The 12,100-nt window shown below is 50.6% G+C and overlaps 2 protein-coding genes and 1 pseudogene across 2 annotated transcripts in view; 1 reads left to right on the plus strand and 2 right to left on the minus strand.

The window, feature by feature from the left end:
* Positions 1-3,593, plus strand: part of TMEM116 (transmembrane protein 116) — an 18,249-nt gene extending 14,656 nt beyond the window's left edge. The window contains exons 9-11 of the mRNA XM_066609896.1: positions 981-1,125; positions 1,735-1,808; positions 2,423-3,593. Coding sequence (XP_066465993.1) covers positions 981-1,125; positions 1,735-1,808; positions 2,423-2,623 — 420 coding nt within the window. The 3' untranslated portion in view covers positions 2,624-3,593. The remainder of the gene's footprint in view (positions 1-980; positions 1,126-1,734; positions 1,809-2,422) is intronic.
* Positions 3,594-6,148: 2,555 nt separating this feature from the next.
* Positions 6,149-8,308, minus strand: LOC136634484 (disintegrin and metalloproteinase domain-containing protein 9-like). The gene has a single exon (XM_066609992.1). It carries the CDS (start codon positions 8,306-8,308, stop codon positions 6,149-6,151), a length of 2,160 nt encoding a protein of 719 aa, XP_066466089.1.
* Positions 8,309-9,809: 1,501 nt separating this feature from the next.
* On the minus strand, positions 9,810-11,891 carry LOC136634485 (disintegrin and metalloproteinase domain-containing protein 9 pseudogene; annotated as a pseudogene).
* Between the last annotated feature and the right edge of the window lie 209 nt (positions 11,892-12,100).

Genomic DNA, 12,100 nt, shown 5'->3' on the forward strand with positions numbered 1-12,100 from the left:
AGAGAGAGAGAGACACTGTTTGATCTGAGTGAACAAAATTGCTGTAGTTATAACAGATAAACCAAATTCAACCAGCACTCTTAAGATTCATGGCTGTTCATTCACAAGTTAATCTTGAAGGGACCTTTGAGCCAGGATGAGAATCCCCTCCCCCACTGCCCCCCCTACTCTGCAGCCAAAATCTCTTTATCTCTAAGCACCAGTATCTAAACCAGTGTCTTCAGCTAGTGTTGTTCACAATGCTTCACACTTGGTTGGGGCCTAGAGAGGAACAGTGTTGAGTTACCTGGAACATCTCCTGCCTTCCAGGGGTGCAGGCCAACATATGTGGGGCTAAAAAACCCCCAACAGCCCTGTGAGAAGGAGAGAGAAGATGGCTGGCCCATGTGTATCTTTGATGCATGATTTCATATATGCCTACAGAGATGTGCCCTTGATAAAAATGGTTGTGGAATACATAAGCAGGAATATTGGCCCCCAGCAGCCATCCTGGTTATTTTGTGCAAAAGTCTTCCCAGAGGGCCTCATGGCCCAGCACAGATTTGAACTCAGGTCTTCAGAGGAAGTGCCCTTTTCCTCAAAACTCCAATAGCCAGACAACCAGCATGTGGTTGGTCTGTGGAACTCCTTGCCACAGGATGTGGTGACGGCATCTGGCCTGGACGCCTTTAAAAGGGGATTGGACGAGTTTCTGGAGGAAAAATCCATTACGGGGTACAAGCCATGATGTGTATGCGCAACCTCCTGATTTTAGAAATGGGCTATGTCAGAAGGCCAGATGCAAGGGAGGGCACCAGGATGAGGTCTCTTGTTATCTGGTGTGCTCCCTGGGGCATTTGGTGGGCCGCTGTGAGATACAGGAAGCTGGACTAGATGGGCCTATGGCCTGATCCAGTGGGGCTGTTCTTATGTTCTTATGGGCTAGTACATTTTGATAACATCAAGAGCTGAGTTTCTTTTTCCTCACCCTGGCTTTGCAGGTCTTGCTCATCCAGGCCAGAGCATTGTACAAGAAGTTTGTGAACTCCACAGGCTACGTGGGTGATCAGCAATGGGCGATGATTAAGATGGTCGAGCAGGGGGTGATGCTGTACCCCATTGCGTTCTTCTGTTGCTGGGGTCCAGGTGAGAAGAACCAGGTCCCTACTCTCCAGTGCACAGATTGCGTACGCAGATGCCCATCTTAGTCAGTACCTTGGGATAGCAAAACTGTATTTAAGCAATGAACTGTTTAATTAAGCAGTGGTCCTTTCACTAAATAATTTATCTAAGTTTTGCAAGTGGCATCTGAAGTGAGCGTTCGACGCCATGGGGCTGAATCTCAGACTGGTGGCCTCTCCCTAACCGGAGCCTTTTAACACAAGAGACCATGGACAGAATGCAGGACTCACTGCCTGAAAGCACCTGCACCTCCACTGATCTATACCCCTGTCCTAAATCCTGAGCCAAGGATGATATTCTGCAGTCTGATTGCACAGAGGCATGGGGTGAGCTTTGCCAGGTGTAAGCAAATTTGTTTCTCCAGTGGCCCAAGAAGGCTGGGAGGTTCCCAGGTTATTGTTAGGATGTGGTTGCCGAACGGAGCAGAGCTTGATGTGGCAGTAGATGTGCATGAAGGGTGGAAATCAGGTAAAAATACAGACCAGTGCCTGGTGTGTACAGGGGTGTATTGGGCTGTAACAATGCCATCTTACCAGGAGTTTCTGTTGTTGTCCTTCCCCTGCTGTTTTGCAGCTTTTCTCCTTGGGATAATCAAGCTCACCTCTTTGGAGAACACAAGAATGTTCATGGCCCTTTACGTCTTGGAGGTAAGCATCCCTCCCTCCTCAACACACCTTGATAATCAAATCTCGAAAGAGATTAACCACTCTGTGTGACTGTTTTAAAATGGCAGGACATAATTGCGTTAAAACATATGATAAGGTCTTCTTCCACTTCTGCTGGAGCAGCGGGAGCTGCTCGGGGGGGGGGGAGGTATTGGTGATCTATAACTCAGCTTGATTTAAATTTGCACTAGTGAACAAACAAGGCTGGCACACACAAGCTGTGCACATTGACTGTGGTAGAAATTTGGGACTTGCGAGTAGGGGTGGTGGCAGTTTGGGCTCAGAGACAAACTCTGGAGACTCAAACAAAATCTGGGGAGGAGTTGCTGTCGCACCCCCTAATTCATGGAGTGGGGCTCTGTGGTACCCACAAACAGACTGAGGAGGGCTATTCAGAATGAGTGTTTGGGCTGGGATCAGCCTTAAGTGGGTCCAGATATGCACCCACGGCTGTTGCTTATCCCTGACCGTGATAAGCAAAGGTCAGGAGGTTTTGCTGCTTGCACCCCTCCGATTTTGCTGCCCTAGACAGCCCCCTTTTGCGGGTTCTGACTGCTACAATTGCTGACCCCGGTTATGCCTTCCTCCTCTCCTAGGCCCTGACTGCCTCTTCCCAGGGTCTCCTGAACTGCACCGTCTACGGCTGGACCCAGCACATGTTCCGTTGCGTGAAGCGCAAGGCTTGCCGAGATGTGGACACGCAGACGCCGCTGCTGCGCTCTCAGAAGAGGTTGTACGCCAGCACACATCCCACCAACTCGCAGCTGGTGCCCAAGTCAACATCTACAGTGTTATGAATGGGAGGACATTTCCTGCATCAGCTCAACACTGATCTTTGGGCCCTCCTCCTGTTAACGGCCACATCCTGCTCTTCAGCCTGTCAAGATTCCATGTGATCGTGTCCATGCACAACTTCGCGTGCATGGGAGAATAAAGAATCAGTATTGGAGCACCAGCCACTATTGGTGCATGCGCCGGGGCTGACAGCCTCCGGCACTCTTGACTACATGATTTTCATGTGTTTGGGACAAAACCTGAATTTAGCCATCCAGAAAAGGGAACCTAAAATGAGAGGAAGTTGATCTTTTATCACCAGAAGATGCGACGGAGTATGTACCCTCCAACTACTGGTTCAGACTGCCCCATTTGGCTTTTATTAATCCTTGACCTCATGCATCCCCTAAAATTTATCTCTGGCTTTGCTAGCAGACTACCACATCTTTCTTAATTTTCTTTCCCTGCCTCCCAGGGGACATTTGTGTACTGCTCAGTGCTGGAGACTGCTAGCTTTTATGGTTTTTAAAAACTGGGCAAATGATTTACAACTTTTTTGTCCCAGCAGCCCTGGATGTAGCCTGAACTTTGTACCCATCACAGTCTTAACTGAATTAAGTCTCCTCAGTACCTCATCTCCTCCAGAAGACTTGGGGCCTTCAACATTCCTTTTTCTCTTCCTCCATCCCTCGTTATCTTGCTTACCATTCATCCTGAAGAACTTGGTGGAACCCAAAAGCTTGCTTGAGAATTTATGGCACCTTCCTCGAACTCCAAGGATTACCCAGTGGTGGCTTTTGGCGAGCTCGAGCTGAATTCAGTCTGTGTTCAATTAATAATAATTTATTTGCTGACCTTTTTTTTTAGTCTCTTTTAACTCTGTGATGTTTTTTTCATGTGAGAAGTTTTTCTGGGAACTGTATGGAAATGGATGCAATTTGCTGAGAATGCAGCATGGAAATCCAGGATGGCCTGAAGAGATTCTTACTGCCATGCGGGGCAAATGGCCTGCCCTTTCCTATGTATTACAGTAAAACAAGAAGCGAACACATGTTGCATGGTTTCTTTGAGCTGCGTGTCAAGGCTGGAAAAATTCAGATACCTGATGGAGGCCTTGGCAACTGAGCCCGCGGGTAGGCATCTGCATTCTTGAAGGGGAGAGGAATTCTATGCTTGGGATCATTAGGAAGGGTATTGAGAACAAAACGGCTAGTATTATAATGCCGTTGTACAAATCGATGGTAAGGCCACACCTGGAGTATTGTGTCCAGTTCTGGTCACCGCATCTCAAAAAAGACATAGTGGAAATGGAAAAGGTGCAAAAGATGATTACGGGGCTGGGGCACCTTCCTTATGAGGAAAGGCTGCGGTGTTTGGGCCTCTTCAGCCTAGAAAAGAGACGCCTGAGGGGGGACATGATTGAGACATACCAAATTATGCAGGGGATGGACAGAGTGGATAGGGAGATGCTCTTTACACTCTCACAACACCAGAACCAGGGGACATCCACTAAAATTGAGTGTTGGGTGGGTTAGGACAGACAAAAGAAAATATTTCTTTACTCAGTGCGTGGTCGGTCTGTGGAACTCCTTGCCACAGGATGTGGTGCTGGCGTCTACCCTAGATGCCTTTAAAAGGGGATTGGACAAGTTTCTGGAGGAAAAATCCATTACGGGGTACAAGCCATGATGTGTATGCACAACCTCCTGATTTTAGAAATGGGTTATGTCAGAAGGCCAGATGCAAGGGAGGGCACCAGGATGAGGTCCCTTGTTATCTGGTGTGCTCCCTGGGGCATTTGGTGGGCCGCTGTGGGATACAGGAAGCTGGACTAGATTGGCCTATGGCCTGATCCAGTGGGGCTGTTCTTATGTAAGCTGCCTGGCCAGCTTTCAGCCAGCTGGATCTCATGCCTAAGGCGCCCTCTACTGCTGTATGCAATCTTATGTTAAAATGTGGCCATTGGGGTGTGACTATTGGGGGTGACAGGAAGAGCTCCTGCACCTCAAATGCTGCCACTCCACCAGGGTTCTAAAGCTTTAGCCTTTCCCCGATCCACCCCCGTCAGAACACCAGGACTGCCTGGCTGCTGGACCAGACCTCCTGTTTCCTACAGGGGTGCCCCACCCTGAAAAATTGCCCTTTTATTCCTCTCCCTGCTCTCTCTTAGCAGCTGCCAGTCCAGAAAAGGATCTGGCCTCTCATTTTCTGCCTGCTGAGTTTACTCAAGAGTCTTTGGAGAGGGACTTTACAGAGTCTTCAGAGAGGCAGACAAAGTCCAAGCATACAATGCCACCAGCACCCCCTTTATGTACACGCTTTATGTACATGCATGCTCTCAAAGAACTGCAGGCCTGTTTTCCGTGCCGAGTACCTAGCCTGGAATTCTGCTGGGTTTTCCCCAGCGTCGTGAGTCATTCAAGGGCAAAGTCATAACACAGATGTGATTTTTCCAAAGCCAGGCACTCCCTAACTCATCCTCCATTTCCAGACCTCCACAAAACTCTGCCACAGCTGGGGTTTTTTCTCCCCTCGTCAAGCTTCCTATCCAAACCCACTACTCCCAGGAGGTCCGTGGTGTGGCCGCCATGGGACAATCTCACGCACACTGGTGGCTGCCTGCTTTTTTCCTTCAAAATGAGAAAAACTTCCATTCACCCCACATTTGCACGCCAGGCTGTTGAAAGCACCAGAGCAAGACAAACAATAAATGGGCAACCCTCTCCCTGCAGCGGGCAAGCCGGTAACCATTGTGTTGGCAGCACACACTGTGAGCATGAAAGGACTTTGCTGCCCTCTGGTGGTGAAGCTGGCATTTCTCAGGCACAATCCCCATCCTCAGACCAATTAATTCAGTGGTTCTCAAACCTTCTAGCACTGGGACCCACTTTTGAGAATGACAGTCTGTCAGCACCCACTGGAAGTGATGTCGTGTCTCAATTGGTGCGCATATATTCTGCAGCACGATGGAAAGCTCAGTGAAACCAGCAACTCACTGCCTGCAGCAGTCAGGAAGGAAGCAAATTCCATGCTTGAGGACGCCAGGAAAGGGTGTTCCCTTCCCTGAGAATAAGATCTCCAGTATTGAAGCAGCCCTCTGTCAAGCTACAGTACTGCTGCTTTGGGAATGCAGGGTCCAGTACTGGCCCAGGCCTCAAGGTGGTATACAGGGAATGTACATTGGCAAAAGATCCTGGCACGGAGGGGGGGGGGGGGCAGATAGGAGAACCCACTGCAAAAACGTTCCCAGGCCCCACCAACCTGGCACTGCTAAGGATAGCTGACACATAATGTCCCCATATCAGGTCATTCTTAACCATCAGCCAAGCACTGTTTTAAGCTTTATTTGAACACATACATGACTGCAACTATTGTGCTACATAGAATAAGTACAGTGCAAGCCTGCCTGCACACCAGAGCGTCGCTGGCTGGAGCCAGTGAAGCTAGAGTTGCCACAGGAGGCCCTCTGACGGCAGCCCAAAGGGGCCAATGTCACCCTGAGGCTCCATGCTGACATCGGTCCTGCCTCAGCCACTGGAGGCTGTTCTCTACCTCCGGTGTCTAATCCACGAACTCAATCTGGATAGGAACCCAGTGAGCGCAGCCATCAGCACCAACCCTGCGGGGATCACGATGCCGAAGGCCAACTTCATCAGTTCCGTGTTCCAGGCCTGCAAAGGAAACCCGCCATCAATGCTTCCTCCTGGGCCAAAATACTTGCAGTTTGGAGGGGCCCAGCCCACGTCACAATGGCAGTTGTTGAGATTGTTGCAAACCCCTCTCGAGTGACACTTCTTCTCCGCGTCACACGCCTGCTTCAGGTTCAGACTGGACAGGCTGATACAGTGCCGGTTCAGGCAAATCTTCTCTGCTCCACAGTGAGTGCCATTGGGGATTGTTCCGATATCGTCACCACCCATCCTGTGAGGGAACCCGATGCTCCAGCACTCCACGCCCTTGACGCTGGTCGTACTGAACTCTGCCAAGTTCCACTTCTTGGGGAGGTCTTTGACACCCACACAGTTGGCTCTCCCGCACATGCTGTCTTTCTCTTCACACTTCACAAACTGTCCTCCCTTCCCGTCACCGCCACAATTGCCAAACAGATTCCCGGCGGTGTTGACCTCTTGGAAGCAGCTCCTCGGAGCACCTCTGGCTCCTTCGCCAAAGATAGTGGCACACAGGCTGTTGTGGGTCAGACAGTTTTTGGCATAACAGTACGCTGTCTTGTTGCAAGGGGTCCCGTCTTGCATGTACACGTCCTCGGGACACCACTCCGATTCCCCGTTGCAATACTCCGGCAGGTCACACTCAGCAACTTTCCCTCGACAGAGCTTTCCGATGGCAAAAAACTTACACTTGTAGCAACATGGCCCGGTGTTGCAGAGCACCCCTTCTTTGAAGGTGCAGTCAGGATTGCAACAAGGGTCCCATTTGCACTGAAGCACGTCCCCACAATCACACTCCTCCCCCAAATCCACAACACTGTCACCGCAGCGGTTGGAAGCATGCACCTTGTTAAAGTTGGGGACGTTGATTAAGCAAGAGAGCCTGCCGCTCTCTAGGATTGCCACATACGCCTCAACACTGCAGTTGCTGAACAAGGTGCCCTGGGAGTGGAACAGGTGCATAATGCAGCTTCTCTCTCTGTCACAAACACAGTGGGGGCCGTCGCGCTTCAAGCCAAGGCTGTGCCCCAACACGTGCGCAACGACTTTTGAAAATAAGTAGTTGTTGGGGGTTGTATGGGAGTCTACCCCAGCTGAAAACTGTGGCTTGCAGATCGCATCAGGGTACGCCTTCCCTGGTTCTCTGCCAAAGCGCTTGTAGACGAACAAGTGAGCGGTGTCGTATTTTATTGCCGGTTCGATGTTCTTTATTCTCCACGCATTGAAATTCTCAAGGACTTCCGTGATGTTATCAGAAACTGTGATGGGGTTGCCTTGTGTCCAGATCTCCAGACCACATGGGGCGACGTGTACCTGGAGGTAGCTATAGTACGTGTTCACCATATTAACTATGTTCAAAACCGTATCCAACACTTTTGACTCATTGCCAGCTTCTCTTTGGAACATGACATTGTCCACCACAATAAACAGTTCAATATACATTGGTTTTCCAGGGTGAGACCTTCCTGGAACTACATCTTGCCTTACCACCAGGTCTTCCATACGGGGCCCTGTCCCTTCAGACCCCATACTACAGATGAAGGCATCAGGATCTGTTTCTTTGATCGGGTAGAGAAAGTGCTGAAACGTAGATGAACCTTGCAAAGGCTCAATGCCGTAATTTACATCCCCGATTTTTAGGAATCCTCTGAGGCCAGAACAGGTGCTAAGAGCCACCCATGAATTGAGTACACCTTCCACGTATCCCTCACAGTAGCAGTCGACAGGGACGTAGGGGTGACTCTTGATCCGCCTCCCCTTTGAATCATACGTGAAGACTGGTAAGTCTTTGACCAGTAGATTTTCCCTGTGCTTGAGTCGAACAATATAGTCTGTCCCTGCTACCCTGATGATGTAGGAAGTTTCATAATTCTTGCCCTCGCTTGTCCGTTGCACCAAATGGCTTGGAATGATCACTTCATAGGAGGTGCCCTCTGGAGTAGGGGGTGAGCCAGAGTCTGGAGTGGGAAGGACAAACCCCAAAAACAAAACACACATCACCAGTCGGGAAACAAGATCTCTGCCACTATCGCCTGCCATGATTTGCGTCAACGTTTGATCCCGCTTACCCGGAACGATGCTTGATTGTTGAATGGAAGAGAGAGACCAAGAGGGCGTTTGATGGAAAAAGATATTCATTCATTGGTCTCTTCAAATTTGGTCAAGGATGCAACAGGTGTAGCCTTTGCTGCCATTTCCCATGTCGCCATCATTGCTCCTTAAAACCCCGAATGTATTTTAACAGTTATGTCCCTGATATCCTTCTTAGATGGGACTTAAAAGCAACCAAGCAAGGTCCTTATCTGGATGAGGGTCTTTGAAGGCTCCCACCTACTTAAGCGACAACCATCCTTGGTTCAAAGGGTTCATCACTAACTGGGTGATACCAAACAAAGAGCACCAGGAGTGGGGGAAATATCCCAAAAGTTCCTTTTTTTTCTTTTCTTTTCTAGCTATTACAATTTAATGCTATAAAGAAAAGAGAGAGAGAGAGAGAGAGAAGCGTAGGTGGCAAAGTGAAAGGAGAATAGGGTGGGGAACAAAACGACATACTCCCATTTCAAAGATGCACCCCTACAGTGTCTTCTGCAGTGGGACATTCCGAAGGCTAGCAGTTTCTGCTGGATCTTTGAAAATGGACATTCCACAGCCTGGGTTTTGAAACAGAATGGAAGCAAGTGGTTGTTTGGGAACCTGCCTGGTCCAGGGTGTATGTCGCAGCAGACCTTTGACCTGCTGGGTCAGCTAGCTGACCTGGTATGCGCCACCACAATGAGTCCCCCTCAGCGCTGTCCAGACAGATGTTGGCTTGGTGGTCAGAGAGGCGGAGTTTGTTAAGTGTGGACCATGAGTAGAACATCCCAAAGGAAAGGCTGGCTGGTTGTAGATGAGCAAGGCAGGTCAGAGGCCCAGCACCATGGATAACTGGCACGCAGCCATTCACCCTTCCTTGGACAAGGCTGTGTTTCCCCAAACAGTCAACCAACCAAATTCCAACCTCTGCCCGTTTTCAAGCCAAACACAGCCTATGCTCTTGTCTGCCGGATGCCTGCACACAGAAAGCTTCTCATCTGGAAACTGTCAGCAAACATGGAACTAGAACTGGGAAATCCACACTTATTTCACAACCAGCAGGATCTGCAGTGAATCTTGTACAAAGGCAAACGGCCAGTGTCTTTTTCCCACATGCATTCCTTGGCCAAAGCGCTCGCTGGTTGAGGAAAAGGTCAGACCTGGCCTTTGTAATTCATGGGTTTTTCTTTCCCTTACAAGCACAGAGCTCTTGCCTCCTCCTTCCCCCATTCACTTCAACTGGGCTGGAAATTCCTCAGGAGCAAGTGACAGAGCCCACGCATGAACCACCACACAGAGACCATGGAATGGGCCTTTGGCGACTCCCACTGGAAGTGTTCTTGAGCTCCCTTCCCAGACATTTCAGCATCCACTCATGAGTGGAATGTGTGCTGCAAATATCCAGCCAAACTACCCTGAGGCCTTTGCCATCTACAAAATCATGTAGGGAGGCAGAGAACACACAGCATCACAGTTTGCAGCATAAGCCCACAGTCCCAAGGATCTCTGCAACCAGCATGCCAATTGCCGGCTTTGACCAACTGGAGGTGCGAGAACGTAGCGGAGGCCCGCTGTCGACACTTCCCCCGAAGCCTGGGAGGACACAGCTTGGAGGTGCCCAGCCATAGTCGCAGTGACAGTGCTGGTGAGCATTGCAAACCCCCTTCCCGGAGCAATTCACCAAAGGATCACAAGTCCTGTTGGATTTCACCAAGTCTGACACTTTGGTACAGAAGTGGTTGATGCAGATTTTGTGCTTGCCGCACCTGGAGCCTTCCTCCACCGCACCAATGTCCACCAGAGGAAGCCCAGCGTGGAACTCCAGCCCCCAGCACGAGGCATCCTCCGTCGGGGTCTGGATGATCGTCATATGGTTCATCAATTTGGGTAGCGTCCTGACATTGACACACTGCACCCGCCCACACAAGAGGTCTTCAGGCCGACAGTCCCGGGAGTGCCCTCCTTTGTTGGCACAGTTGCCAAACCGATCCCCTTTGGAGTTCACCGTTTGGAAGCAAGACAAAGGGGCACCTCGAGATTCCTTGCCAAAAATTTTTCGGCACTGCAAAGTGTGGGTCGAGCAACGACCTCCGTAGCAGTAGCCGCTATCGGTGCATGGTGTTCCGTCCTGCACAAGGACGTCCGGTGGGCAGGCCAGGGATACCCCACTGCAATATTCGGGCAAGTCACACTCACTGGCACTCTTTCGACAGAGTGTCCCTTTTGGTGCAACCTCACAGGACCGGCAGCAATCCTCGACAGTACACACCACCCCACTGGCCACCCTGCAATCTGGACGGCAGCATCTGCTCTTCTTACACCGTGGATTGTCCCCACAGTCGCACTCTTCTCCGTCCTCTACAATTCCATTCCCACAATGGTGCAGCACCAGCCTTCTGTCCTCTGGAAGATTGTTCAGGCACCGGCCCCTCCCCGACAAAAGGACGTCAAAATAACTCACAGCAGCAGAGTCGTTGGTGAAGAGAGGCTTCTCAAAAGCAGGCCCTCTGGAAGCCGTAACGCAATTACTCTTGGGCAGACAGGAACATGTCTCTGGGTGGTCATCCGGAATGCCAAGAACACGGCCCAACTCGTATGTCACAACCGTGGACAACCTCTGCAGCGGTACATTCATGGCCGACACAAAGGCAACCCCCTTGTTCGCTTTACAGACGCTTCCAAAGAACGAGTGCGCCAGGACAACGGGTTTCCAGTGGCGATAGGCCAAGAGCAAAGACGCATCGTGCCTCAGTCGCGGAACAATCTCCCTGATTCGCCACTGGTTAAAAGCCGGCACAATGTCATTCACGTAGTTACTAATGAATATTTTGTTCCGTTCAGGCCAGAGACCAAGTCCAACTAGGAGGATGCGAAGACCCAGCGGAGAAAACATGTCGTCCACCATTTGAACAAGCCGCGCAACGTTCTGTGCGGCGGTGAACGGATCTGAAGAGTAGTGGCGATAGAGTTCCGTGTCAACTTGGATATAGAGTTCCAGGAATTTAGCATCCTTCTGGGGACGAGGAGCCACCTCCTGGCCTCGAATCTCTTCTCCGATCACATCCGCCGCTGACACGGACGTCTCTCTGCCGCTCAGCCAACACGGACCAGAGCCCGTCTCATCCGTGCGATAAATGAGGTGCTGAAAAGAGGAGGAGTCCTCCACGGGATCAATGTTGTACGTCAAGTTCTCAACTTGCAGAAGGCCTTTGAACCCTGCGCAAGCGCTGAGGGTCACAAAGGACTCCGCAGCCCCTTCCACGGTGCCGCGATAGTAGCAGCCCTCTTGGATCCCATGATAGCCTACCCGCAACTTGTCACCGGCATAGGTGAATACTGGGAATTGCTTCAGCGGGATGTCTTTCCGGTTCAAGCGAACGATGTAGTTCTTGCCTTCTGCCGTGAAGATGTAGGAGAGCTGGCCTTGGATCGCTTTGCTGTGGTTTTCGATCGACAGACGCCTGGGGATGAACACTTCATAGGAAGCATATCCTGGAGGGATGTCTGGACTGCAGCCTGCGACAGGAAGCAGAGATTCCAGTAATACCATGGAGATCCCCAGGCTGAAAAGCAGCCTGCACCCAAGGCCCTCACCACCTTCTGCCATGTGACACCCTTGACCAAGTCTTTGGATGGACTGATTCTGCTGCTTTAAACCCTCCAAAATGGGGCACTGATGACTCTCCCTATGATACCAGGTCACACACCCTTTTAGGCATCTTCCTTTGGGAAGGGGGCATCCCCTTGCATCCAAACTGG

Source organism: Tiliqua scincoides, chromosome 14 (genome assembly GCF_035046505.1).
Source record: "Tiliqua scincoides isolate rTilSci1 chromosome 14, rTilSci1.hap2, whole genome shotgun sequence".
Taxonomy (NCBI): domain Eukaryota; kingdom Metazoa; phylum Chordata; class Lepidosauria; order Squamata; family Scincidae; genus Tiliqua; species Tiliqua scincoides.

Bases quoted from the DNA above. Each gene is read 5' to 3' on its own strand.
- LOC136634484 (XM_066609992.1), bottom strand. From the start codon at position 8,308: ATGGCAGGCGATAGTGGCAGAGATCTTGTTTCCCGACTGGTGATGTGT.